Source organism: Cololabis saira, chromosome 8 (genome assembly GCF_033807715.1).
Source record: "Cololabis saira isolate AMF1-May2022 chromosome 8, fColSai1.1, whole genome shotgun sequence".
NCBI classification, from domain to species: domain Eukaryota; kingdom Metazoa; phylum Chordata; class Actinopteri; order Beloniformes; family Belonidae; genus Cololabis; species Cololabis saira.
The window spans coordinates 1,618,789-1,644,354 of record NC_084594.1 but is presented as its reverse complement, the minus strand read 5'-3'; the positions used below and the strand labels follow the sequence as shown (position 1 = coordinate 1,644,354).

At 42.7% G+C, this 25,566-nt stretch overlaps 1 protein-coding gene across 1 annotated transcript in view; it reads left to right on the top strand.

Annotated features, from left to right (window-relative positions):
• stab1 (stabilin 1) overlaps positions 1-25,566 on the top strand; it is a 172,371-nt gene that overhangs the window by 24,777 nt on the left and 122,028 nt on the right. The window contains exons 11-13 of the mRNA XM_061726572.1: positions 375-502; positions 14,913-14,989; positions 15,095-15,217. Of these exons, the coding sequence (XP_061582556.1) occupies positions 375-502; positions 14,913-14,989; positions 15,095-15,217 (328 nt within the window). The remainder of the gene's footprint in view (positions 1-374; positions 503-14,912; positions 14,990-15,094; positions 15,218-25,566) is intronic.

Here is a 25,566-nt window from a genome sequence, read left to right as displayed (position 1 = left end):
TACCATGTAAACACCTAATTCCGAATGAAAATGCCACTCATAATTAATTGCGATCATTTTCATAACGCGTTAATTAGCAGTGTAATTAATTAATCTAATTAACGCACTAAACTGACAGCCCTTATATGTTTATATATGTTTTATCATGGACCTTATAATGCTGTCAGGCTAATGGTTCGCAAAATACGGTAATCTAATATTTTGCAAGTAATTATTTATCATTATGTTTTATTGTTTCAGAAAGTTTTTTTTAAATTATTTAATCATTGTTTTACTTTAATTTGGCGCTTCCGGTTCCCGAACAACTAATGCCTCTTGACGATGGAGGAATGCTTCTCCGGTTCAACTCTCCGATCTCATGTCTCCTCTCTCAGATGCGTCTGCGAGGTGGGGCAAATCGGTGACGGCCGGCGTTGCTACGGTAACCTCATGGAGCGCCTGGTGGAGCTGGACACGAGCGGCGGACAGAGAGAAAATCTGACAGGAGCCATCGACCTGTTCGGTAAGAAAAGACTAAATGATCAAATCAACACAGAGCTGGTGTATTAAAAGCCTCACACGGGGCACCATTTATGTCATGCCACAAAAGGGGGTACTGGTTCAGTTATTTAAGAGTTCAATATCGGTACTTCCGGTGTAGCGACTAATGGAGTAGGACGTGTTTTTTTTAGCTCCTGCAACAACCTTTAAAAATATCTATTTTTGGTACAGCTTTTTCATCTTCCTTCGGTGTATTTTTCCCCCGATCATCATTATTCGACTTTGGCCCCGTATTTTTGCCGACCAAAATGCCTCCAAAAATTAAACCATCCGCACTGCCGCCGCGGCCTTCTTCTCACGCCGCATCCCCGCCTCGTGGTGACCCCCCGTCCAGCCTGGCCGAGGCCGCCGGGGCCGCTCCTCCTTCACACGACTTTAAGGCCGAGCCGCTCGCATCACTCCGCGTTGAGATGGCGGCTGTTTTCCAAGCGGAGCTTCAGGCTGCCTTGACTGAGAACTTGTCGAGCATCAAGACTGAGCTGCAAGCGGTGAAGTCGGAATTATCAAGCAGCATTACAAACATCCAGTCGGATGTGCGCGCTCTGAAGAACACCGTGGGTGAAATGGAAACATCTCTTTCCTCCTGCACCGATGACATCACAACTTTACAGGCTAAAGTGGAGCATCTGTCAACTGAACTGATAAGGCTGGATAATAAATGCGAGGATCTGGAGGCGAGATCCCGGCGCAATAACATACGGATCGTGGGAATTCCCAAAGATTTTTCCACCTCTTCTGCTGTTACGGATATTCCCTCTCTGCTCAAGGAGGCTTTTAAGCTGGAAAAGGAGCCTCTCGTGGACCGCGCTCACCGCACCCTCCAGCCGAAGCCGAAGCCCGGAGAGCGCCCTCGTCCCATCATCGCCCGTCTGCACTATCATACAGACTGTGTGGATATATTGCGCCGAGCCAGGGCTCAGCAACGGATTACGTGTGGAGAGTTGACTCTTTCTGTCTATCACTCAGAAGACGGCCCGTGCCCGAGCCGCCTTTAATGACGTCCGTCGCCGGCTCCGCGAGATCCCGGGGATCCGCTACGGTCTGCTGTACCCCGCCCGCCTCCGCATCACTCACAACGGCGCAGAGAGGGAGTTCAGGTCGGCAGAGGAGGCCAGCGCTTTCATCACGTCGCTCAATGTCTAGTTGAACTTTTTTCAGTTTATCAGTGTTGTTTTGTTTTTTTTCCCATATATACACGGTATGTGGTTTTCAGTTTAACTTGGTCATGATTGGTTGTACCTTTCTGTTAATGTTGCTGGGCTTGCAGGAGCTCAACTTGTAGCTTGTTAGTTATTAGTTATGCTTAAAGTCGTAAGTGCTCTTTTCAGGGATCTGACTCCTTCTGGAGTTTGCACTGGGTTCTCCATTGTTTGGGGATGGGGTCGTTGTAAGTGCAATTGGGGGGTGGGGGGTTCAGTAAGTTAAGTTTATTGTTGTTTTCAATTTTCCCTTTTTTTTCTTTCTTTCTTTCTTTCCTCCCTCCCTCTCTTTCTTTCTTTCTTTTCCTTCCTTGGGGATCCGCATTCGGTACATCTCTATCTTTAGGAATTTAACATATGGCCACTAATACTGGTACTTCTGTGAGATTGTTGAGCTGGAATATTAAAGGCATGGGGAGTCCAATTAAGAGATCGAGGGGTTGCTATATTAATTGGTAAGTCAATGCAGTTTTCAGCTTCTAAGGTGATTTCAGATAAAAACAGCAGATACTTAATCGTGGCTGGTACGCTATTTCATATTCCCATATTATTAGTTAATATATATGCCCCCAATTTTGATGACCCACACTTTATGAACAAGCTTTTTGAATTTCTCCCCTCATTCAACAACAGTCTTCTTATAATTGGCGGGGATATGAACTGCGTAATTGTAAACTAGACCGCTCCAGCCCACGAAATCTGACTTCTTCTTCAATGTCGAGGTCTCTTTCAGATTTTGTGTCCAAGAATGGTTGCACCGATCTTTGGAGATTTTATAACCCTAGTACCAAGAAATATTCCTTCTTTTCTCAGATGCATCAATCTTTCTCTTGGATTGATTATTGTTTTATTGATGCTAAACTCTTATTATCATCCTATTGTAATTTCCGACCACGCTCCTCTTTCTTTGGATATTTACTTCTCTTCGCAGCCACGCTACTCTTGGAGGTTCAATACATTACTTCTCTCAGATGATAAGTTCACCAAATTTATTACAACTAAAATTGATGATTACATCTCTATAAATCAAAATGATATGGAACCAATTTCATCTTCACTGCTGTGGGAATCATTAAAAGCATACTTGCGGGGACAAATTATCTCCTTCTCTGCTCACTTGAATAAGTCCCGGAAAACCAGATTGCAAGAACTCTCTGTTAAGATCACAAAATTGGACCAACAACTTGCTAATTGCCCCTCTCCCAGTTTTCTTAAGCAACGTGTCGATTTACAGACTGAATTTGATCTCCTTACCACTAATGACGCAGAGCGACTTCTCTTACGATCACGCTCCGTATATTATGAACATGGAGACAAGGCAAGTCGGCTCATGGCTCATCAGTTACGTCGCCAGGCAGCCTCACGTATGATCCTTCAGATAAAAGATTCATCAGGCTCATTGCATCAGGATCCCACCGCTATTAATTCTGTCTTTCACTCATTTTATTCCTCTTTATATACGTCTGAATCTCCCTCTGGCACCACTGAATTGAATTCATTCTTCGATAGCCTCAACTTTCCTGTTATATGCTCCAATGCTGCTAAAAAGCTTGACTCGCCATTAACGGTAGAAGAAATTAATCTCGCTGTGAGAAGTATGCAAAATAAAAAAGCTCCTGGTCCTGATGGATTTCCAGTGGAATTTTTAAAGAAATTTCAGGATAAATTGTCCCCTTTATTGCATGCATTGCATTTATAAGGAATCACTGGAACATGGCACTTTCCCTCCCACTTTAAGGCAAGCCTCCAAAAGTCTCCTCTTAAAAAAAGATAACTCTCTGCGGCTCATACAGACCTCTTTCGTTAATAAATGTAGATGCTAAGATCCTTGCTAAAGCTTTGGCTTATTGCTTGGAGAACATTGTACCAACTATTGTCTCAAATGAACAGACAGTTGAGGGGCGACAGTTATTCTTTAATGTCCGCACACTTTTAAATATTATTCACTCTAAAACTGTCACTACAACACCTGAAGTCGTAATCTCGGTCGATGCTGAAAAGGCATTCGATAGGGTTGAATGAGACTATTTATTTACTGTACTGAAGAAATTTGGGCTGGGGAATGTGTTCATTTCTTGGATACGTCTCCTTTACACGTCTCCACAAGCAAGCGTTTCCACTAATGGCATTCGGTCCAATTTTTTTACTCTAGCCCGTGGCACCAGACAGGGGTGTCCCCTCTCTCCCCTATTATTCGCACTAGCTATAGAGCCCCTGTCAATCTTTCTGAGGTCCTCCCCCACTTTTACTGGGATCTCCCGATTGGGAACAGAATTTAAGCTGTCACTTTACGCTGATGAATTATTGTTATATGTCTCGGATCCTGTCCTCTCCATTCCTTCAATTTTATCTGCTTTCCAGAGATTTGGGTCATTCTCAGTCTATAAAGTGAACGTCTCTAAAAGTGAATGCTATCCCATCAATGACTCAGCATCACAGCTCGTACAGTCAGATATCCCTTTTAAGATTAGTCCTTCCGGCTTTAGGTATCTTGGGATCAACGTAACCAGAACGTTAAGCTCTCTTTTTTCTGCAAATTTTTCACCTTTAATGTCTACAATTAAATCTGACCTCCATAGATGGAAAAGCTTACCTTTTTCGTTAATTGGAAGAATTAACGCAGTTAAAATGAACATTTTGCCCAAATTTTTATTTTTGTTCCATTGTCTTCCACTTTTCTTACCAAAACACTTTTTTAAAATAATTGATCAAACTATTTCTGACTTCTTATGGTGTGGGAAGGCTCCTAGAATCCGCAAATCCACACTTCAGAGATGTAAATTCAATGGCGGACTGGCACTTCCCAATTTCCAACTGTGTTATTGGGCAGCACATATTCAAAAAATTTCATTTTGGTTCAAATCGGTGAATATGCCATGGTGTAAATTGGAGGCACAGTCATGCGTTTCATCCTCTTTACCTGCTCTACTTACCTCATCTATTCAAAAAAAAAAAACATCCTAGGAGGTAGACTTTATATTCTGTATGTTATGACTGTATGTTCTTCTGTGCCTTACCCCCTGATAAAAAAATATTAAAACAAAAGAGTTCAATATCGGTTATCTTGAACACACCAATCCATTATTTGTAAAGTCTAAAATAACACAACTTTATGATATGGTAGAATTCCAAAAAGCACAATTTCTATACAAAGCCAGGAACAATTTATTACCAAATCACTTACAGAAACTGTTTCATGAAAGAGAGGGAGGGTATGATTTAAGGGAAACATTAAATTTCAAGATTCAGCAATATCGAACTACAATGAAAAGATTCTGCATAACAAATAATGGAGTAATTATTGAGACTGATATACTAATTTATAAATGGGTATATTTATATCAGTGTATATAGGTGTGAGGATGCATTATTATTGATATTTATATATTGATCTTTGTTTTTTGTATAGAAATTAAATTAATTTTGATCATAATGAAATAGAGTTTAGGGGTAGTATTTAATACGTTTTTATTTTTTCCTACTCCTTTTTGAGCATGTTAATTATGGTGGATGCGTGTTTTTTATTTATCTTTGTTTTTTTCTTTCTTATTTACATTTATTTATTATTGATATTATTGTTTTGTTTTGTATTCGCTACTGTTTCATGTTCAAAATAAAATTTCAATTCGATTCAACTCGATTATTAATAATCGTCTTTCGATAATTAATAATTAATAAAGAACATTACTTATCAAAATGAATTATCAAAATTAATCAATCAAATCAGGAAATAATAACTAAACAGCAAAATCAGTCTCAAAGTAGCTTTTATTCCATACGTTATTTAAAAAAAATATATATATTTTTTCAAAATTAATATTGGATTATTTTACACAGATTTGACACAAAGCATTATGCAGTATGTTAAAAGCCTCACACGGGGCACCATTTATATTATGCCACAAAACGGGTGATGGTTTAGTTATTAAAGGGTTATTAATAATCGTCTTTTGATAATTATTAATAATTAAAACAAAAGATTACTTATCAAAACGAATTATCAAGATGAATCAATCAAAACGCGGCACCAGTTAACTTATCAGGAAATAATATCTAAACAACAAAATCAATCAGATTTGACACAAAGCTGGTATATTAAAAGCCTCACACGGGGCACCATTTACTGTATATTGTGCCACAAAGCGGGTGCTGGTTATTAAAGAGTTATTAATAATCGTCTTTCGATAATTATTAATAATTAAGAAAGGAGATAACTTATCAAAATTAATTAGCAGTATTATATATTATTATAGATGGTTAGATAGATAGATTATATATATAGTATATATATATATATATATATATATATATATATATATATATATATATATATATATATATATATATATATATGCTTTTTTATCATGCATGTTCGAAATAAAATCTTCAAATCAGTAATAAGTATTAAATTCTTTTATGTTGTCTGTCATTATTCGGAGTGTCATGGTTTTACTAATTGTTTGTACTCTGTGTTTTAAGGTTTTAGTGTGTGTTTTTACATATGCCATCAACCTGCCAGGGACTGCAGATGTAAATTAGCCTGTATGGCTAAATCTGGCACATTTACATGATGAACTCATGTCAATCAATGTGCGTTGTCCCTTTTAAATAAATAAATAAATGTATGTGTGCAAAGTGAAAACAAGGTTTAACCTGAACGAACACACGACTATAAACGGAGGGAGGAACTAATTAGAGCAGGGGTGGCCAACCCGCAGCTCACGAGCCACATGCGGCTCTTTGCCCGGTGTCATGCACTGAAAAAAATAAATCTAAGCGCATATAAATATAACATATTTAGATCTGTGATATTAACAATTAAAAATGAAGTTTGTTGCTTTACATGAAAACATCTAGTTTTGAACTTAATCTACATTTGTTCAAAAAACAAGACATTGTGCATTTTTTCCTTAACAAGCAGTATTTCTGTAATCCCAGTAATCTTTTCATTTACACACAAACAACAAGCAATGATCTTGTTGTATTTACTTTAACAATTTTAATCTATTGGGCAGATTGACCAACTTTTAGATGAAACAGTCTTTGTATAAACTTCTTAATTTTTAGTATGTACAAAATTAATTTGCAAGTAAAGTAAACTTAATTTTGGTAAATAAAGTGAACATAATTTTGATAAATAAAGTAAACTTAACACAATTAAGTTGACTGTACTTTCAAAATGTATTTACGTACTAAAAATTAAGTAGTTTATACAAAGACTAGTCTTTCTTGATCTACATACATAATAATCTCATGCAAAAAGTTGACACATTTTTTAGACGTAGATCAAGCACAATATTTGTATCAATGTGCTGCTCTTGTGACTTTATTTGATAGGTGTAGTGAAAGACAGACACGTAGGACGTGGGGGCAAAATATGCCGCGTCTGGAATCCAACCCTTGTCGCTGTACAGGGGAAGATTTACATAAGTCACCTGCTCAACCCGCTCTTCACACTCCACTCTCAAAATGGCATGGAGAAAATGCAAGTCATCCCGACAGGCCGTGGTATACGCTCATTATATCATAGCTGTGTATACCACGTGTGTATACCACGGCCGGAAGTGATGTGTCGCTTTTATAAAACGGTTACCAATAATGTAAATATGAAAGAGGAATACACAACCTATTTTATGTCGTTTTTAATTAATCGGAAATACATATAATCCGGTAAAAATAGCCCCCACTGTGGAAAACTCTCCTTATGTAGCTCCGCATGTCGTCTTTTCCTCGGCTTTTTTTAGGAGAAAGTCATTGTTCAATGCATCTACCATTGTCAACCCGACCTGGAGGTGAAAATTAACCATAAAGTATTTTTGTTAATGTCGTCAAAACACCGCCGCTAAGTGTTGCTAACTACTGTAGCAGTTGGTTGTTGTCATGGAAACATAGTTGCTTCTCCGACTATAATGACAATGCTGAAGAGGAATACACAATCAGTGTAGGTTTTATTCATGAGAAATACATAGCCGATTATGAATAAATAAATATTTTAACCTTTTTGAATAAATAAATAAATGAAAAATGACAGCTTTTACTCTTACTACTACTGTTACCAATAACATTAGACTTAGCTTGGTCTGTTTAACTGTATTGGCATCACTTCTCTCCTTCTCGAGTTGGTCAACCTCTCCAGATGTAGCTCCGCATGGCGTCTTTTGCTCGTCTTTGTTTTCGGAGACAGGAACTCCTCAATGCATTCATCCATCGTTAGCTCCTCCCCGGAGATCAAAGTTTACTGTGAACATGGCTAATTAATTGTTAACAAAAATATAGAAATAAACTTTAACTTTAACACCAGCTACTTTATGGCTATGGCCTTAGAATAGAAGCCATTGTATATGCTCAATATACCCCAGTTAACAACCCAATCAGATTGCAGGATTTCACCTTTCCGTTTTATAATAGTATTTAATTTCTCAGAGAGAGCAGGGAGAGAGGGATCATGGGTAGCTGATGTGGCTCTTTGGAGTAACACAGTAACCTTAGCCTTTGACTGGTTGGCCACCCCTGAATTAGAGATAAACTGCAGCCCTGTTAAATGCTAGTTAGTGCCACGGCTGCGCCAGAGGCACTCCTCCTCCACTGCTATGTAATAGCAATGGAGAGGAGTGCCTCGTGGCGCAGCACGAGGCATCTCTTATTATTGCTCAGGCTTATTATTTATTATTCCGTATAAACTTCGGCGCATAACTAGCTTTGAGAAAACGCGAAATGTAAAAACGTAGAAACGTGCGCCCTCATCGGGAACCGAGTGGTATGACTTTTAGTAGCGATTGGTGTGCACGTTTTCACAAAACGTGCGAAAACGTGCCCTTTTTGGCGCCATCCGGAACGCATTGGGAGAACTTTGGGGCCTCACCACTCGCACACCGTTACTCAAAAAATTCTGAACCGATTTAGAAAATTGTAGGCCCTGAATTTAACTACAGTCCTGTGAATTTCCAAAGCAATCGCACAAATAGTTTTTTGCTAAGAGCTACGGTTTTATCAAAAATCAAAGTGATTTGAGACCTTGACAGAAGCTAAAATCTGGACTTTTCTCACAGCAAAACCAGGGAGGTTCTTATTGCCGTGGAAACCGGTAGTCAGCTGCTGGCTCATTGCTTCACCCACAACTGTTGCACTGGAAGCGATGGCTTCCAGTGCAACTGTGAGAAACCTTGGTGTTGTTTTCGATCAGGATTTGTCGTTTAAACCATATGTTAATCAGGTTTGTAAAATAGCGTTTTTCCATCTCCGTAATATCGCAAAAATTAGGAAAATCCTCTCGCAGAGGGATGCTGAAAAACTAGTTCATGCGTTTGTATCTTCTAGACTGGATTACTGTAATGTGTTGTTAGCAGGATGTCCAAGTAATTTGCTGAATAGGCTCCAGCTGATCCAAAATGCAGCAGCACGAGTGCTGACAGGAATCAGCAGGAGAGACCACGTCTCTCCAGTGTTAGCGTCGCTCCATTGGCTACCTGTAAAATTCAGAATTCAATTTAAAATTGTATTACTTGCATATAAAGCCCAAAACGGCTTAGCTCCGCAGTATTTACAAGATTTGATAGTGCCTTATGTTCCTGGCCGAGCTCTCCGCTTCCAGGGTGCAGGTTTACTCGTAGTTCCTAGAGTATCTAAATGTAGATTTGGAGGGCGGGCGTTCTGCTATCAGGCACCATTACTTTGGAACCAACTTCCAATCTGGGTTAAGGAGGCTGACACCACCTCCACCTTTAAAACTAAACTTAAAACTTTTCTGTTTAGTAAAGCCTATAGTTAGTGTTTAGTAAACCTCTAGCTGGTGTTGGTAAATCTCTAGGTAGTGTAAACTTTAGTGTGTTAGAGTCAGTAGTCATAGTTGCAGCTATAGAACAAAACTATAATAGTTAGTCTCAAATATAGCTTCGCGGTAGATATGCTGCTATAGGCTTATGCTGCAGGGGGGCACCGACATGATCCGCTGGGCGGTGCCTCTCACCCTTCTTCTCCTCTCCTTTTCCCTGCCTCTCTTCTCCATTACCATTTTTATTATTATAAATATCTCATAGCTATCATTTTTGTCCATCGTTCCTGTGGTTTCTTGTGCCGGCCCCCCTTTTTTTCTCTTTTGTGCATGTTTGCAGGCCGGAGCCTCAGGAGCTGCGTTCTGGCCTGTGTTCCCGGCCCTCCCCCCCCTCTGGCCACCTGCCTACGCTATATAAATAAAATTGAATTGAATTGAACAACTGGTCATATGACTCAGTCACTACACAGACGCCTAAAAGAATTCTGGGAAATCTGATCCCTGACCTTTGACCTTAGTTGACCCCCAGTCCTGCAGCCTCACGGCCGGGAAGCTGGAACTGGTCCATACCGGTTCATGGTGGCGACCATTAAATCCCCCCCCCCCCCCTACACACACACACACACAGAAAATACCCCCCAGTAAATGCTATAACTTTTGAATGGTTTGACATAAAGACTCGTGGGTGGTGTCATCGGACATAGTTTTGTAGTCCTTGACCATAATTGATGCAAATTAGCCCTGTCCCTTCTTCTGATTGGTCGATATTTGATAGATCCTATTTTCTGCCATAACTTCTGAACGGGTTGTGATAAAGACATGTGGGTGGTGTCATCGGACTCGGTTTTGAGTCTTTGAACATAATTGGTGCAAATTAGCCCTGTCCCTTCATGTGATTGTTCGATATCTGATAGTTCCTACTTTCTGCCATAACTTTTGAATGGTTTGATATAGAGAGTCACGGCTGGTTTCATTCGCTAAATGTCCAGGTCTGAAGAATCTACATTAGTCATACAAGCTTCCACTGCAGCCTGAACGTCCACAAGGGTGGAGGACCCGTTCATCACTGCTTTCAGCTTTAATTATATCATTTAATGTCTAAATGTATTGGATAAACTGTTGTTTGGCCATATGATTATCATATGGGCAAATGGACACACACATAAAGTCACACGCACATGTGCAATGATGTCATCACTCACTTCAAGCTCCAAGCCTTCAAGATTTTTCCACTTTCTTCCATACATTATCATCATACTCCCACAGTTTTTACTCTACATGCAGAGGATATGCATAGACTCACTCATTCAGTCACTCAAACACAGACACAGACACACACTCACTCTCGCACACACACACACACACACACACACACACACACACACACACACACACACACACACACACACACACACACACACACACACACACACACACACACACACACACACACACACACGACATGTATGTCCATAGGTGTGCATGAACTGTTCAAGGAAACACACACAATCCTCTATCAAGAATGTCATCAAAATCGCAATCATCCGACAGTAGTCCTGTGGCACTTCAAAATTTCCACCGAATTTTGTGTCTAGTTAGTGCCACGGCTGCAGCAAAAGGCACTCCTCCTCCAAAGCTATGCAATGGAGGAGGAATGCCTCTGGCAAAGCCAGAGGCACTAATATTATCCTGCAGGTTTATTATTCATTTTCCGGACAAAACTTCGGCGCGTAACTAGTCCCGCAGCTTTGAGAAAACGCGAAAAGTAAAAACGTAGAAACGTGCGCCTTAAGTGGGAATCATGTGCTATGACTTTTATTAGCGATTGGCGTGCAGGCCCTGAATTTAACTACAGTCCTGTGGATTTTCAGAGCGATGGCACAAATAGTTTTTGCACGAAGTGCAAAAATATTTCCAAATTTCCAAACTAATGGGGAGATTTTCCCATGTAAGTGAATGGGGCAGAATGTCACACTGTGGCTGGAAGGAGGTTGGAAAAACTCCAAATTCACCTTTTTTCTGAGTCACGTATCTTTCTCATACTTCCACGTAGAACTGTCATTCAAACTTCAAAACGGAGGAAAACTTCTCTTCTCTCTCCAAACCTGTTTTTTCCTAAAATGTATACTTTTCATGATATGAGCGCTCAAGCGAGGACTGGAAATCACTTTTTTGTAAAATCTAGAGTGAAGTTCTAATTTATTAGAGTGAGAGAAACATTCAAAAAAATTACCATAATTTTTATTTCTATCTCAAGCTCACGGCCGAACCGTAAAAGGTAGACAGATAATTTTTGGTCAGAATGTAGACATAGATGTTGAGATTCATAAAATGTGACTTTGACAGGGGGCTTATGCAGAAAATTTAAACGGGGGGCTAACCGCCACGCAAATTCCTGCATCTGTCTCCATTGACTGCAATGTAAAAAAAAAGTTTTCTTCAAAAAAATCTCACTTTGTTTTCAAACTGCCGTTACAAACACATCTTAGGGAAGATCTGAATTAAGATTGTCAGAATCTTGGTGCAATGAAGGTTTGACATAGAGAATCCTGTGTGGTGTCATCAGACTTAGTTTTGAGTCCTTCACCTTTATTGCTTGCAAAATGTACACAAATGTGCAGCAGCCCGCCGTGGCACTCTCGAAATTTCTGCGAGGAAATTGTCTAGTTTCTTCTTGCTACTCTTCCATGAACTCAAACTAACGCCATGACTGATGGTTGAGTCGTTTCATCCGTCTAAACCAGGGGTGTCGGACTCCAGTCCTCGAGGGCCGGTGCCCCTGCAGGTTTTAGATGTTTCCCTGCTTCATTGCACCATGATACAAGTGACTGTGTCATTAACAGAACTATCCAGACTTTGATGACAAGCTGGTGACGGTGATTATTAGAATTAGCTGTGTTAAAGCAGTGAAACATGTAAAACATGCAGGACACCGGCCCTTCTGGGTTTCAGTTTGACACCTGTGATCTAAACCAGTGATTCTTAACCGTTGGGCCGCGAGCGCCCTCTAGAGGGCCGCAAAAAGAATTCAGTTTTGTACATGTGGGCCGCGAGGGCCGCGGGACTGCATAGCAACTCCCGACCAAATGAGGAGAAGAAGACACTGAGCTAGCTGTACGTGTAATAGTAAGAGAAATGGTGTGTATTTACAGAAAAAATAATTTATTTTGCACAGAGTACGTTTAGATCCGCCAGGATCAGGGATTCTACGGCATAGGCAGGCTCTGCCTATGCCGTAGAACCATAATTCAGGCTTAAGGCGGACGTAATTGAAGCCACAATGAGAAGGGGGAAGGGGGGCGTGATTTGCCAGTGATTGCCCGGCGGCGGCTCTGGGCGGGACACCTGGGGCGGACGGGGAGACCTGGGGCTCGCAGCCGAGAAGGAGACGAGACTCCCGGGGGAGGTGGGCCGGAGAGACGGGCCGGAGAGCCGGAGGAACCGCCCAACTGAGCGGGAGCCGACGCGTCCCCGCGGCCGCGGAGGTCGGCTGCCGCTCGGTCGGCGGGCTCCGTCGTTACTGCTGAAGATGCGTGGGCTGAAGTGTCTGCTGGACTGGACTGTTGTTGCAAAAGCATTGGAAAGTGACTGGGCTGCAGCGCGGAGGGCTGCGGGCTCGTGCCCGTTTGATCAGGCTCGGATGAAGCCCGACACGCTGAGTCCTGACAACTGATTAATTTAATATCTTAAATAAATAAAATCTTAAAACACCCATGTTTGACTCCAGATACAGCTGTGAGGCAGCTTTCTCCACAATTGACATAATTAAAACTAAATATGAGCACCTTCTCATGTGTATGAGAACCTGACACCATCCAGACCAGATTTAAAGTCCTGGCAGGAGAAATTAGAGCTCAGTTCTCTCACTGAACGACAGAAAGTGGAGGCATAAGATTATAAGGGAAAGAAAGATAAACTGCAAAACTGTTCAATTGCTAAGATGTGATTATATTCATTTATTATAAAAATGTGTTGAGACAATTAACAAAGAAAATGGGAAATTCAAACTGCTGGTAGAGAAATAAAATAAGATAGCATTTGAAAAATAAAATAAAATACATTTTATTTTTAAGAGAAAAAAATATGTGTAATTCAAGTTAAACATGTTAAGTGGCAAATATTTTTGAAATGTACTTTTTTTAATATAACAGTCAGATGCAGATGTTGATACAACTATGAGGCTACTTGAATACACACAAATAATATATATATATATATATATATATATATATATATATATATATATATATATATATATATATATATATATATATATATATATATAGTATGATGTTATGATGCTTGAGTAAATCTTCTCTAAATGGACCTCTTAAAGTTTTAGTCGAATACCCCTGCTATACAATTTTAATATTTAATGGGCCCCAGGCCACTCTGTACTGAAAAAATTGGGCCCCAAGGTCAGAAAGGTTAAGAACCCCTGGTCTAAACTCTATCCAGAAAAGTTAAATACATGTTTATCCAGGTTTCGGGGCAGAATTACTTACGAGAACGTCTTAATTAGGGCCCGAACACTGACAGTGCGAAGGCCCTATTGTATCTGTAGGAATTCATTATTTTTTTCCCCTTCTTCTATGAAAGGAGGGCCTTTTTGCCCCCCTAAACGTGCCCCAAAAGTCACCAAATTTTGCATGCAAGCCAGGCCTGGCGAAAAATTTTACATTTAATGGCCGTGACCTAATAGCTCAACAGCGCCCCCTAGAAAACTTTGTGCCTCAAGCCCCACAATACGGTTTGACGTACATGCACGAAAATTGGTACACACCTGTATCATGTCACAACTTAAAGAAAAGTCTCTTGGAGCCATGGCCGAAACCAAACAGGAAGTTGGCCATTTTGAATTAATCGTGTAATTTTGGCGCAATTTAGGCAATTTTCACGTGTCGTACTTTAACGAACTCCTCCTAGCAGGAGTGTCCGTTCGACATAAAGCTCACTCAAGAGACACAAAAGAAAAGTTATCAAAATCGTGAGTTTTCGTGAAATGGCGTGGCCGTGGCGCCGCGTCAAACTTCAATGTTAAACAGGAAGTGATACTAGTAGCTGATTGGTCGATATTGGATAGTTTCCATTGTCTGCCATAACTTTTCAATGGTTTGACATAAAGAGTCGTGGGTGGTGTCATCGGACTCGGTTTTGACTCCTTCACCTTAATTGGTGCAATTTATCCGCGCCCCTTCTTCTGATTGGTCAATATTTGATAGATCCTATTTTCTGCCATAACTTTTGAATGGTTTCACATAAAGAGTCAGGGTGGTATCATCGGACTTCGTTTTGAGTCCTTGACCTTAATTGGTGAAAATTGCATGTGCGAGGGCCCATTCATCGCTGCCTGCAGCTTTAATTTATGGATGTTTTACCTCTTTTTTTGTTCTTGTTCACAGAGAAAGGCTGCTCACAGCTGCTGAGTCGTAGCGGACCGTTCACGGCCTTCTTCCCCATCCTGAAAGCACCTCTGACTGTAGGTCCCCCAGAACAATAAGACTTGATTGGTGCACGTCTGATTCCGTATGTAAGGCAAGACTCTTGATTGCGTCCGTCTCTGCTGTCGGTTTTCGCTCTGCAGGGAGTCAACGAGGAGCTGGTGTGCAAGAACCACCTGATCCTGGGTCAGCACCTCCACGCCGATTTAGAAGATGGAGACTTCACTCTCTTTGGAGGAGGGAAGCTGAGGGCCAAACCCGGCAAGGTAAAAGCTCGTCCTCAGACGTGGCCGCCTGTCTGTGTTAATGTTTGCTTGGTAACGTTTGAAAAATCAGCTGAAACAACGGCAGCAGCGGAGCCTCGACCGTTTTTAGATCTGCTCATGTTTCGGCTTCAGTCTGGACCACAATAAAAGTCTGGACCCTTGTCGAGGTCCAATCACAGCTCTGGGACAATCTGGGAAATATAAGACTCCTGTAAAATTTGCATGATTTTGCATAAAACGCCTATCCAAAGCATACCCAAAGTAAATTGAAAGCTGTTCTTGAACCGTTTGAAGTACATAGATGGTTTTGGTCTCTTTTGAAAGTTTTCCCCCAACTGTCAGAATCACTGTAACTGCTGCTAGCATTGAGTAATCTAAGTTTGAACACACTGAAATAGAAGATTTTTATTTCAGCCGGAAATTTGTTTCGTAATCAGATGTCTGCAGATTAGTGAATCTGTGACTTATTAGCTGGAAAACACATTGAGACCACATCATGAAGCCTTATCTAGTGCAAGTTCAAATTTGATAACAATACCACAAAAAATTTGTATTTTACACATGTTTCTGTAAGATTATGTCTAGACCTTTCAAAAAATGGCCATTTGGAGATGCCAAAAGGACACTTGGATAACCATGGGCATAACTCTTGAACCTTTCAATATACAGTCATAATCTTGGCCTCTAATGAAAGCAGACACTTAGAGGTATCCTATCATATATCCAGATTCACTATCAATATTGCTGAAAAATATATAAATACACATAAAATAGTAAAAACATGACGCACGTTTCATTCGCTGCAGTGATTTCATGGAATGCATGGACTTCTTGGTTGTGGGTTTTATTCCCGCCGCCTGAAGTGGCATATTGTTGTTTTCAGCATTTCATTGGCTATAGAATGTGCCAGTCATCAGCACGATTGGTTCCAATTGGCTCATTTTTTTTTCATGACAAAAGGGGGATGCGCTTCATTTCCATACAGGCGCTCATTCGCTATTGTAGGCTGTGGAGGGAACAGGGAAGCTCCTGTATGGTCGAATGAGGTGTCAATCAAAAGTAGGGGGTGCAGAATCCATTTTGAGACCAAGATATCTGTTGTGAAGACGTGCAAAGCGGAGTTACAGCGAATAATATTTGAAAATGTGGGACATTGAGCCGCTAATTTCAAATGATGCAGCGGCTGTTTGTGGATATTTACTGGTATAATAATGTATTTTGGACTAAATACTTTACTGGATTGGATTTACTGGACCTGTCTGAATGTAACCAGACCATTTTTAAGGGAATAATTTTGACCGGGTGTGTTCTATGAGGCTTTGCGTCATTTGCGCAAATGTTTGTTTGTTTGATTGTGGTGTTGATATGTACCAGCTGCTATGATTATATCCTGAAATGGTTTATATCGGTGCAATCACAAGCATCTTAGCTTTCCAAAGATATGTTGCATGAGTACCTCACGTATCATATGAGCTGTGTAAATGACCTAGTTTTGTAAATTATGGACTGATTATGGACTGGCAACCAAAGTACACAGACCGCCCTTTTGAAGATTGTTAATGAGCTCAGATCCAATATGAATTCACAGAAGCTTTCAATCCTGGTGCTACTGAAAATAAACTCAAATAGACTTAGACCTCTGGTGGGTTTCTCTGGCATTGTTTCAGGATGGTTTCACTCCTATCTCGCTGATCAACGATTTTTGTATGAATACATGCTCCTCAAGATTCCATAATGTAAATTATGGGGTTCCCCAAGGATCAATTTTAGGCCCATTGCTTTTAATTTGTACATGTTGTCACTTGGGGCGCCGGCAGGTCTGGCTGGATGATGGTGTAGAGGTTGGTGGGGTTGTTCATGAGGACGAAGCTCAAGCTTAACACATTTATGTTGTGTTTGCAGAGGTTTGTCCTCAACTGGAAGAGGGAGATATGGAAGATGTGGATACAGATGAAAATGTTAGATCTCTTTTGTTTTTTTTGTTGTTTTTTTTTACCTTGTCTTCACACATATTAATGATTGATACCATGACGGTAGAAACCAAACGCATGTATATGTGCATTATTACTATATTTAATATATATACACATATATATATATATATATATATATATATATATATATATATATATATATATATATATATATATATATATATATATATATGCATACATATGCATACACATACATAAATATACACATACAAACCCAGTGTTTTTTTTTTAATGTTTTTTTTTTTATTTTTTGGGGGGGGGGGGACAACATCCACTGCCAATCCAGGAAGCAGGAATACACGGAGACACACGTCAAGCACTGGAAATCTGCAACAAAAAAAACACAAAAAAAACACAAACAAAACACGAACAGCAATCGACCCAAATCTTGAGATCTGATCACAGTCTGAGCTAAGCTACCGCTACCTAACCCCAAAAACTACAGAGCAAGCATGCAGGTGAACAAGCCAGTGTGTATGTCTATGTGTGTGTATGCGTGTATGTATATGATCATGCATGTGTGTGTGTGTGTGTGTGTGTGTGTGTGTGTGTGTATGTGTGTGCGTGCGTGTGTGTGTACATGTCTTTGTGGCTATGTGTGTGTGTTTATGTATATGTTTGTGTGGCTGTGTATGTGTGTGTATATGTATGTGACTGAGTGGCTATATGTGTGTGTGTGTGTGTGTGTGTGTGTGTGTGTGTGTGTGTGTGTGTGCGTGTGTGCGTGTGTGCGTGCGTGCGTGCGTGCGTGCGTGCGTGATAAACCAAACAAAGCTCCACCTGAAGTGTATCTATAGTGGGGGAGGGGGGGGAGCAACCCCGCCACCCGCAAGACCAGAGGCCGACACGGAAGAACCCGGAACCCAGGCCACCAGCAACCCCACAGAGGGGAGAAGTAGGAGGGAGGCAACCCACCGCCTGCGAGGCCCCCCCCCGGCGGCAGCCGAGGGGGCCCGCATGCAGGGCCCCCACGGCGCGGGAAGAAGCAGCCAGAGATCCCGCGGCGGCGGACCGCGACCCAGGCAATCCCCGGCCACCCGGTCCGGGCCGGACACGCGGCCAGGAGGCCCTCACCCTTCAGGCCAACGACCCCCACCCGGCAGGGGGCCAGCCTGCCCGGAGAGACAGAGCCGCCCCGGCCGCCGACGCGGGCAGGTGCACCCGCCCCCATGAAAGTGGCCCTCTGGGGCGGCGGGGCGCCCCAGAGGGGCGCCCCGCCGCGGAGGCAGCGAGGGGGACCGGAGACGGGCCCGGAGAGAGGGAACCCCCCAACAGGGCGACACCCGCGTGGGCCCGACAACAGAGGGCCCCAGACCCAGGCATCCCATTCATTCATCCATTCACCTATCCGATACCTATACTAATAATAAGATATACTATACATAATAATAATAATAATATTAATAATAATAATAATAATAATAACCATCTTTGTATAATATAATATTGATAAATTATTAAGTTTTGTTATCCTGCCAATGGAGGCTCAAATCCTCCATGGCAGGACCCTTCCACACCGCATTCTCACCGACACAGACACACAATCACGCACCGTTCCCCCCTCCCGGGGGGGTCCAGCACCGCCAGAAGGCACCCCAGGCTGCACGGCGAGCCCCGCCAGGCCCGGGCATCGCGACCCACCTATCCCAGGCCGGCGAGGGAACGCGGGTGATGTGGGACCCCCTCCCGCCCCCGGTGTTGAGTGCATGTGATTAATACCATAAAAACAGGGAGGGGGAGGGCCAAGTATCGATTGACACCGACTCCCCCCCTCCTGAACTACGTGTCCTTGTCAAATGAATTTATTAAGTGTTGCTGTTAAAACCGTGAGGCGGGGAGTGCCGGGCCACGCGGGACAATGCCCCCCACGACCCGGACCCCCCACCCCATCGCCTATGTGCGTATGAATCATGTAGGGGGGGAAGGAGGGGGAGCAGAGGCCGAAGCCAGGAAGCAGGACCAGCAAAGCCGGCCTTGGTAAGACACCCGCGCTCCCCCACCGGCCATCCAGTAGACGGGGGCCGGCCCTCCGAGCCGGGCCAGGGGCCCCACCGTACCTCCACGGGCGCCCCCGGCGCCCCCGGAGCTCCCAGACGGAGGGGGAAACGGTCCAACATCCCCCCATTCATACTGACAACATAAGACATAGACACCTGGGAATGGTGCCACCCCGCCGCCGCGTCCGCCCGCGCACCCCCCGGCCAGGGAAGGCCCGATCCCCGGATCCGGCCCCAACCCCCCCCCGGAGCCACCCGGGCGGACACCCCAAGGGTCACGGAGTCCCCACAAACGCAGGGGCACGCGGCCCCCGCCCAGCGACGGAGGACCAAGGCTGCAATGCCCCCCCAGCGCAGACAGCCACCCCCCACCCAGGCAGGGCCGGGCCCTCCGAGCGGGACCCCCCAGCCCACGGCCCAGCCCTCCCCGGGAGACCCGGAGACGCCCAAGCCACAGCCCCCCGCCCGAGCCCCCTACAGCTCCCCCCCCCACCGCCATGAGGTTAGATCTCTTTTGTAATGTATGCCTTTCTCTAAGAGACCTAGCACCTATGTGTTGGGTGCAGGGGAACACAGTGTCCCTTGAATGGTCTGTCAGGTTTTTCCTGTCTTTTGGTCCCCTAGCTTCCAATGATCTGTCAGGTCCGACCCATTCCCATATAAAAGAAGTCAAACAACATGTTGCCTCAGACTCAACTGTCCAGCCTTCATGCTGCACGTTGACTCTCCTGATTGCGCATCAGTTAAAATAAACTTTGGTAATCTCGAGCTCACCAATGTTGTAGTTTTTTAAGGATCTGTACTTTACTTTGTGCAATTTGTAAAATTTCCACAACACCAGGAGAACCGACCACAAGGGTCCGGATAGACGGGAGAGTGGAGGAACTGTAAGGTCTTGATTTGGACCCTAGTGGTCAGTGTGGTTTTTTCTTCTTTGTTTTCCGTTTCAGTTTTATTCACGTGACCAACGGTTGAGTGGATCAATGTTCTGCAAGATTTGAACACAGCAGCTGTAAAGAAAAAAAAAATGTGACGTGAAAAAGCTGATTCCAGCCGGAGTCTGCATCACCGTCAACACTTGTGAGAACATGCAGGAAACCAGTCTGGTAAAGTGAGACACACACACTGGAGTTTGCATGAAGCTCCGCCCACTCTTACTCATCCAGGAAACCAGTCGTTCCGTATTCTTGACTGACGACGACGCCCTCAGACATCGTAAATCCTCTCGCTGCCGAACAACGTAGCAGAAGTCAGAACGCTGCGACCATTAGGATCTCTGCCACCGCTGGGGCCTCTGGGATATTGGCGTCCTCACACTCACCCTACTTCAGCCCCCTCAGCCTCGTCTGAAGAAGCCGCAGCTCAGAAGTGAAAGTAACTGACAGTCGGAACCGCCAGCGTCGCCAGCGGAGAGAACATGGCCTCCAGCTCGTGGAAAAACCTCACATTTGGGCACGTGTGCAGACTGCACGGTGAAAAGCTTAAGATCTTCTGTCTGGACCACCAGGAGCCGATCTGCTTGGTCTGCCGGGACTCCTGGACTCACAGAAACCACCGGTTCAGACCCATCAAAGAGGCGGCCCAGGAACTCCGCCAGGATCTGCAGAGAGACCTGACACCCCTCCGGGAGAAGCTAACGCTCTTCCAGCAGGTGACGGGGGACTGCATCTCCACAGCAGACTACCTCCAAGTCCAGGCCCGGGACACCGAGAACAACATCCGGCAGCAGTTTCAGAAGCTTCACCAGTTCCTGGATCAGGAAGAGAAGGTGAGGATGGAGGCGCTGAGGGAGGAGGAGGAGCAGAAGAGTCGGGCGATGAAGGAGAAGGTGGAGGCTCTGACCCGGGACATGGACGCTCTTTCAGACACGATCAGAGAGACGGAGACGGAGCTGAGAGCCGGAGACGTCTCGCTGCTGCTCAACCACAAGGTGGTGACCGGGAGGGTCAGGCAGGGCCCGGTTCTGCAGGACCCGGAGCCGGTTTCAGGGGCTTTGATAGATGTGGACAAACATCTGGGCAACCTGACCTACAACATCTGGAAGAAGATGAGGGGCAGGGTGAACTACAGTCCCATGATCCTGGATCCAAACACTGCCGATCCAGAGCTCGTCGTGTCGGACGACCTGGTGAGCGTCAGATTCGGGGGGTTGCGAGAGCTGCCGAGCAACCCGGAGAGGACCCGGTTCCCCGGGGGGTCGGGAGATCTGCTGAGCGACCTGAAGAGGACCCGGTTCTTCTGGGAGTTTCAGATACCGAGCAACCTGGAGAGGACCAGGTTCCCTGGGGGGTCGCGAGAGCTGCCGAGCAACCCAGAGAGGACCAGGTTCCCCGGCACTGTCCGGGACTCCGAGGGTGTGAAGTCAGGGATTCACAGGTGGGGCGTGGATGTTGGAGACAACGCTGACTGGGAGCTGGGAATGCTGGAAGACGATGGTGGCGACACAGCGGAGCCGCGGCGGTGGAGGATTTCACTCAAGGACGGTAGATACACGGCGTTGGCTGGATCGGGCTCGGAGCAAGACCTGCAGGTGGGGAAGCCCCGGAAGATCAAGGTTAATCTGGACTTCGACGAGGGGAAGATGTGGTTCGTGGATCTTGAAGCAGAAAAAGTCGTGTACACCTTCACGCACAGGTTCACGGGCGTGATGTTTCCTTACATGTACACCCGGAGCTCAGACTCACTGAGGATTCTGCCAGTCAAGGTTGCCGTCAAGGTAGCGATTTAGGCGGGTCAGGACACCGTGGTGGTTCCAACATCGTGGCGGGACCAGACCCTGAACCCCGAGACGAGTCATCATCCCCTGGAAGGTCGTATCATCGTCCGCTTCGTTTGCATTTGACATTCTTGCAGTCGATTGATGTTTTGTGGATTTGTGTTGGTAAAGTAGAGAAAGAATCCGGCTGCACGTGAAGCCCAGAGAGACTTGTTGACTCTGACTGGAACTCATTCAGCTCCAGCTTGCCGGTAAAACTTGATGGTTAAGGAAAATAAAATAAAAATATAGAATTTTTTTTATTTTTTAGAAGATCGATTGTTTTAAAAGGAATTTAGAATTATTTTTGTATTGTGTGATGAGGTTTGAAAAATGGAGGGTTCTTGCCTGTTTTACTGCGTTGTTGTAATTGTCTAGTTGTTCCTTGAAAATATCCAAGTCAATGCTAAATTTTGTTTTTCTCAATTTTTTTTTTGCAGTTCTTTTTCAATTTTTTGATCGTCTCATTTCTTCATGGTGGTATAGTTCTAGCTTTTAATGTATTATTTTTAAATGGAGCTGCAGCATCAATGGCTGACTAGTTTGCTGTTAAAATGATCACCAATAAAATCACACCATGCAGGTAAAAACTTTGCAGGGGTGTGATGTAAAATGTCAATAAAAATTTGCTGCCACTTCATAAGTTATATGACGTTTCCTCAGAGTTCTCACTGGGGCTTCCCGTTGGATAAAACTGGTGATATTAAAAAATACACAATAGTGGTCTGACACAGCCAGGTCAACAACAACAACAACAACCCTATTATCATAGGATTTGATTTGATTGATTTTGTAGATGTAAAAAACAACAATTCAAGAGAAGATAAGAAAACAAAACAACAAAACAAAGAATTTCATATTTTAACACTTGATATCTTAATTTAAATGTGCAAAAAGGAGTAGGAAGAAGTGTAAACTTATTTAATTCTACCTGTTCCTAAACTGGTTAATGTTTGGACATTATTTTAATTCTGAATCCTTTCTGTTCCATAGTTTAACTCCACTGACTGATATGGAAAATCATTTGATTGTTGTTCGTGTTGTTCGTGTTTAGAGTAGCCCTTAAATTATACCCCCCCCTCTCTGTCATAAAACCTTTTCTGTAAGTGAGATGGTAATAAGTTGTTCCTAGCTTTATACATGAATAGTGCAGTTTGGAATTCCACTATGTCAAACAAATGTGATTATTTTAGAATTGAAGAATAATGAATTGGTGTGTTCATGAAAACCAGCCTTATGAATTATCCTTATGGCTCTTTTCTGCAGTATGAATAGTGGTTGCAGTGAACTTTTATACGTATTTCCCCAAACCTCTAAACAGTAACTTAGATAAGGCAAAACCAGGGAACAGAACAGGATGTGGAGTGATTTATTATCCAGGAATTGCTTTGCTCTGGCCAGAACTGAGATGCCTCTAGATATTTTGTTGTGGATGTTTAATATGAGATTTCCAGCAAATCTTGTCATCTATAATTACCCCAAGAAATGTAGTTTCATGTACTCTTTCAATGTTTACACCCTCAATCTGTACCTGTGCTTGATTGTTTTTATTGTTTCCAAATACCATCATTTTTGTTTTGTTCAAGTTTAGTGATAACTTGTTATTGTTAAACTATTTCTTAGTTTTGACAAATTCTGAGGTAATATTGTCCAAAAGTTGCTGTGAATTCTCACCAGAATAAAATATGTTTGTGTCATCGGCAAATAGTATGAATTTCAGTATTTGTGATACTTTACATATGTCATTGATGTAGATAATAAACAGTTTAGGACCCAACACTGACCCCTGGGGGACTCCACACTCAATGTCCTAACATTGTGACTGATTTTCTCCCATCTTCACAAATTGTTTCCTGTTCTTTAAGTAGCTTCTAACCCACTGTAATGCATACCCCCTTATCCCATATAGTTCCAATTTATTAAATAATATTTCATGATTTATTGTATCGAATACTTTTTTCAGATCAATGAATAAACCAACTGCGTATTTCTTTTCATCTATGGAACTTGTGGTTACTTCAGTGAGTTCAGTTAAAGCTTGTGCTGTTGTTCGGGTTTTTCGGAATCCATACTGACTGTCAGAGAGTAAATTGAGTTTATCTATAAAATTGTCTACTCTGTTATTACATAGTTTTTCTAAAATGTTTGAGAATTGTGAAGTAATGTTGTTTGTCTCCAGTTTTGTACAACACCAAAACTTTTGCTATCTTAATGCCATTGAGAAATTGACCAGTTTGCAACGATAAGTTAAAAATATGCGTTAGAGGTTTGGAAATCCCGTAAACAACCTTTTTTTTTACTATTTTCGTGTCTATTTCATTATAATCAGTTGATGTTTTGTTTTTGCATTTATTCACAATATCTATAATCTCCTTTTCCTCCACAGGTTTGAGGAACATTGTGTTAGGATTTGTTTCTATAATATTATCATTAGATGTCACTGGATCTGGGATTTGTTTTGCCAAATTTGGTCCAACATTTACAAAAAACGTATTGAATTTATTAACCACTTCATCCATGTTATGTATGATCTTATCATTTTCTACAAAGTATAAAATACTGCGGATAATTAATCTGCTTATAGTTGTTTCTGATTATGCTGTTTAATATATTCCTGTTGTGCTACAAGTAGTGCTGTTCAGTTATCAAGAGTAATTAATTATTGTCCTTCAACAATTATTAAAAATTAATAAAGTAGATCACTTTTCAAATTGAATTATTCAAAATGACTTAATCAACGGGGCACCACCTGGGCTTTAACCAGGAAAATTATAACTTTAACAGCAGAATCAGTCTCAAGATTAATTATGCTATAGAATAACAATTGAAGGATGAAATCCGAACACAAGCTCCGGCAAACAACATTAGTGGCAAACGTGCACAAAATAAACAAGGACGACTTCTTTCAATCAGAATTTATTTACACCAGTGTCAAGCAGATGGTAAAACACTTCGGATAAATTCTGATGGCTCAACTACATTAACAGGGACAAGAAATCATATAATGCAAATCTTCCGATCGTGTGTGTGTGTGTGTGTTTGTGTGTGTGTGTGTGTGTGTGTGTGTGTGTGTGTTTGTGTGTGTGTGTGTGTGTGTGTGTGTGTGTGTGTGTGTGTGTGTGTGTGTGTGTGTGTGTGTGTGTGTGTGTGTGTGTGTGTGTGTGTGTGTGTGTGTGTGTGTGTGTGTGTGTGGCTCAGGATGGCTCGGGAATTCATGACGGAGATAAGCGTCTGTACGTGTGTGTGGGGATTAGTAGGAGAGGAAAAGAGAAATAGAGAAGAAAAGTAAAATAACAGACACTCTTAAACAATTTCATCAGCTATCAGAAACCCAGGTAATATTATGGAAACAACACACGCTTTCTTTTACAGTCCAGTTTCACTTTAATTACTGAGTAAAAGCCAGGTAAAAATTTCTGTACTTATTGGGTAAATACTTAGGAAATAGAATTACTGGGCAAGTAACTACAAGGGCCCGGTTTCCCAGATCAGTTAAGTAGTTCTTAACAGCGAAAGACTTCTTTCAAACCATCTTAAGGAGCCTGTGAAAGAAGTCTTTCGCTGTTAAGAACTACTTAACTGATCTGGGAAACCGGGCCAAGG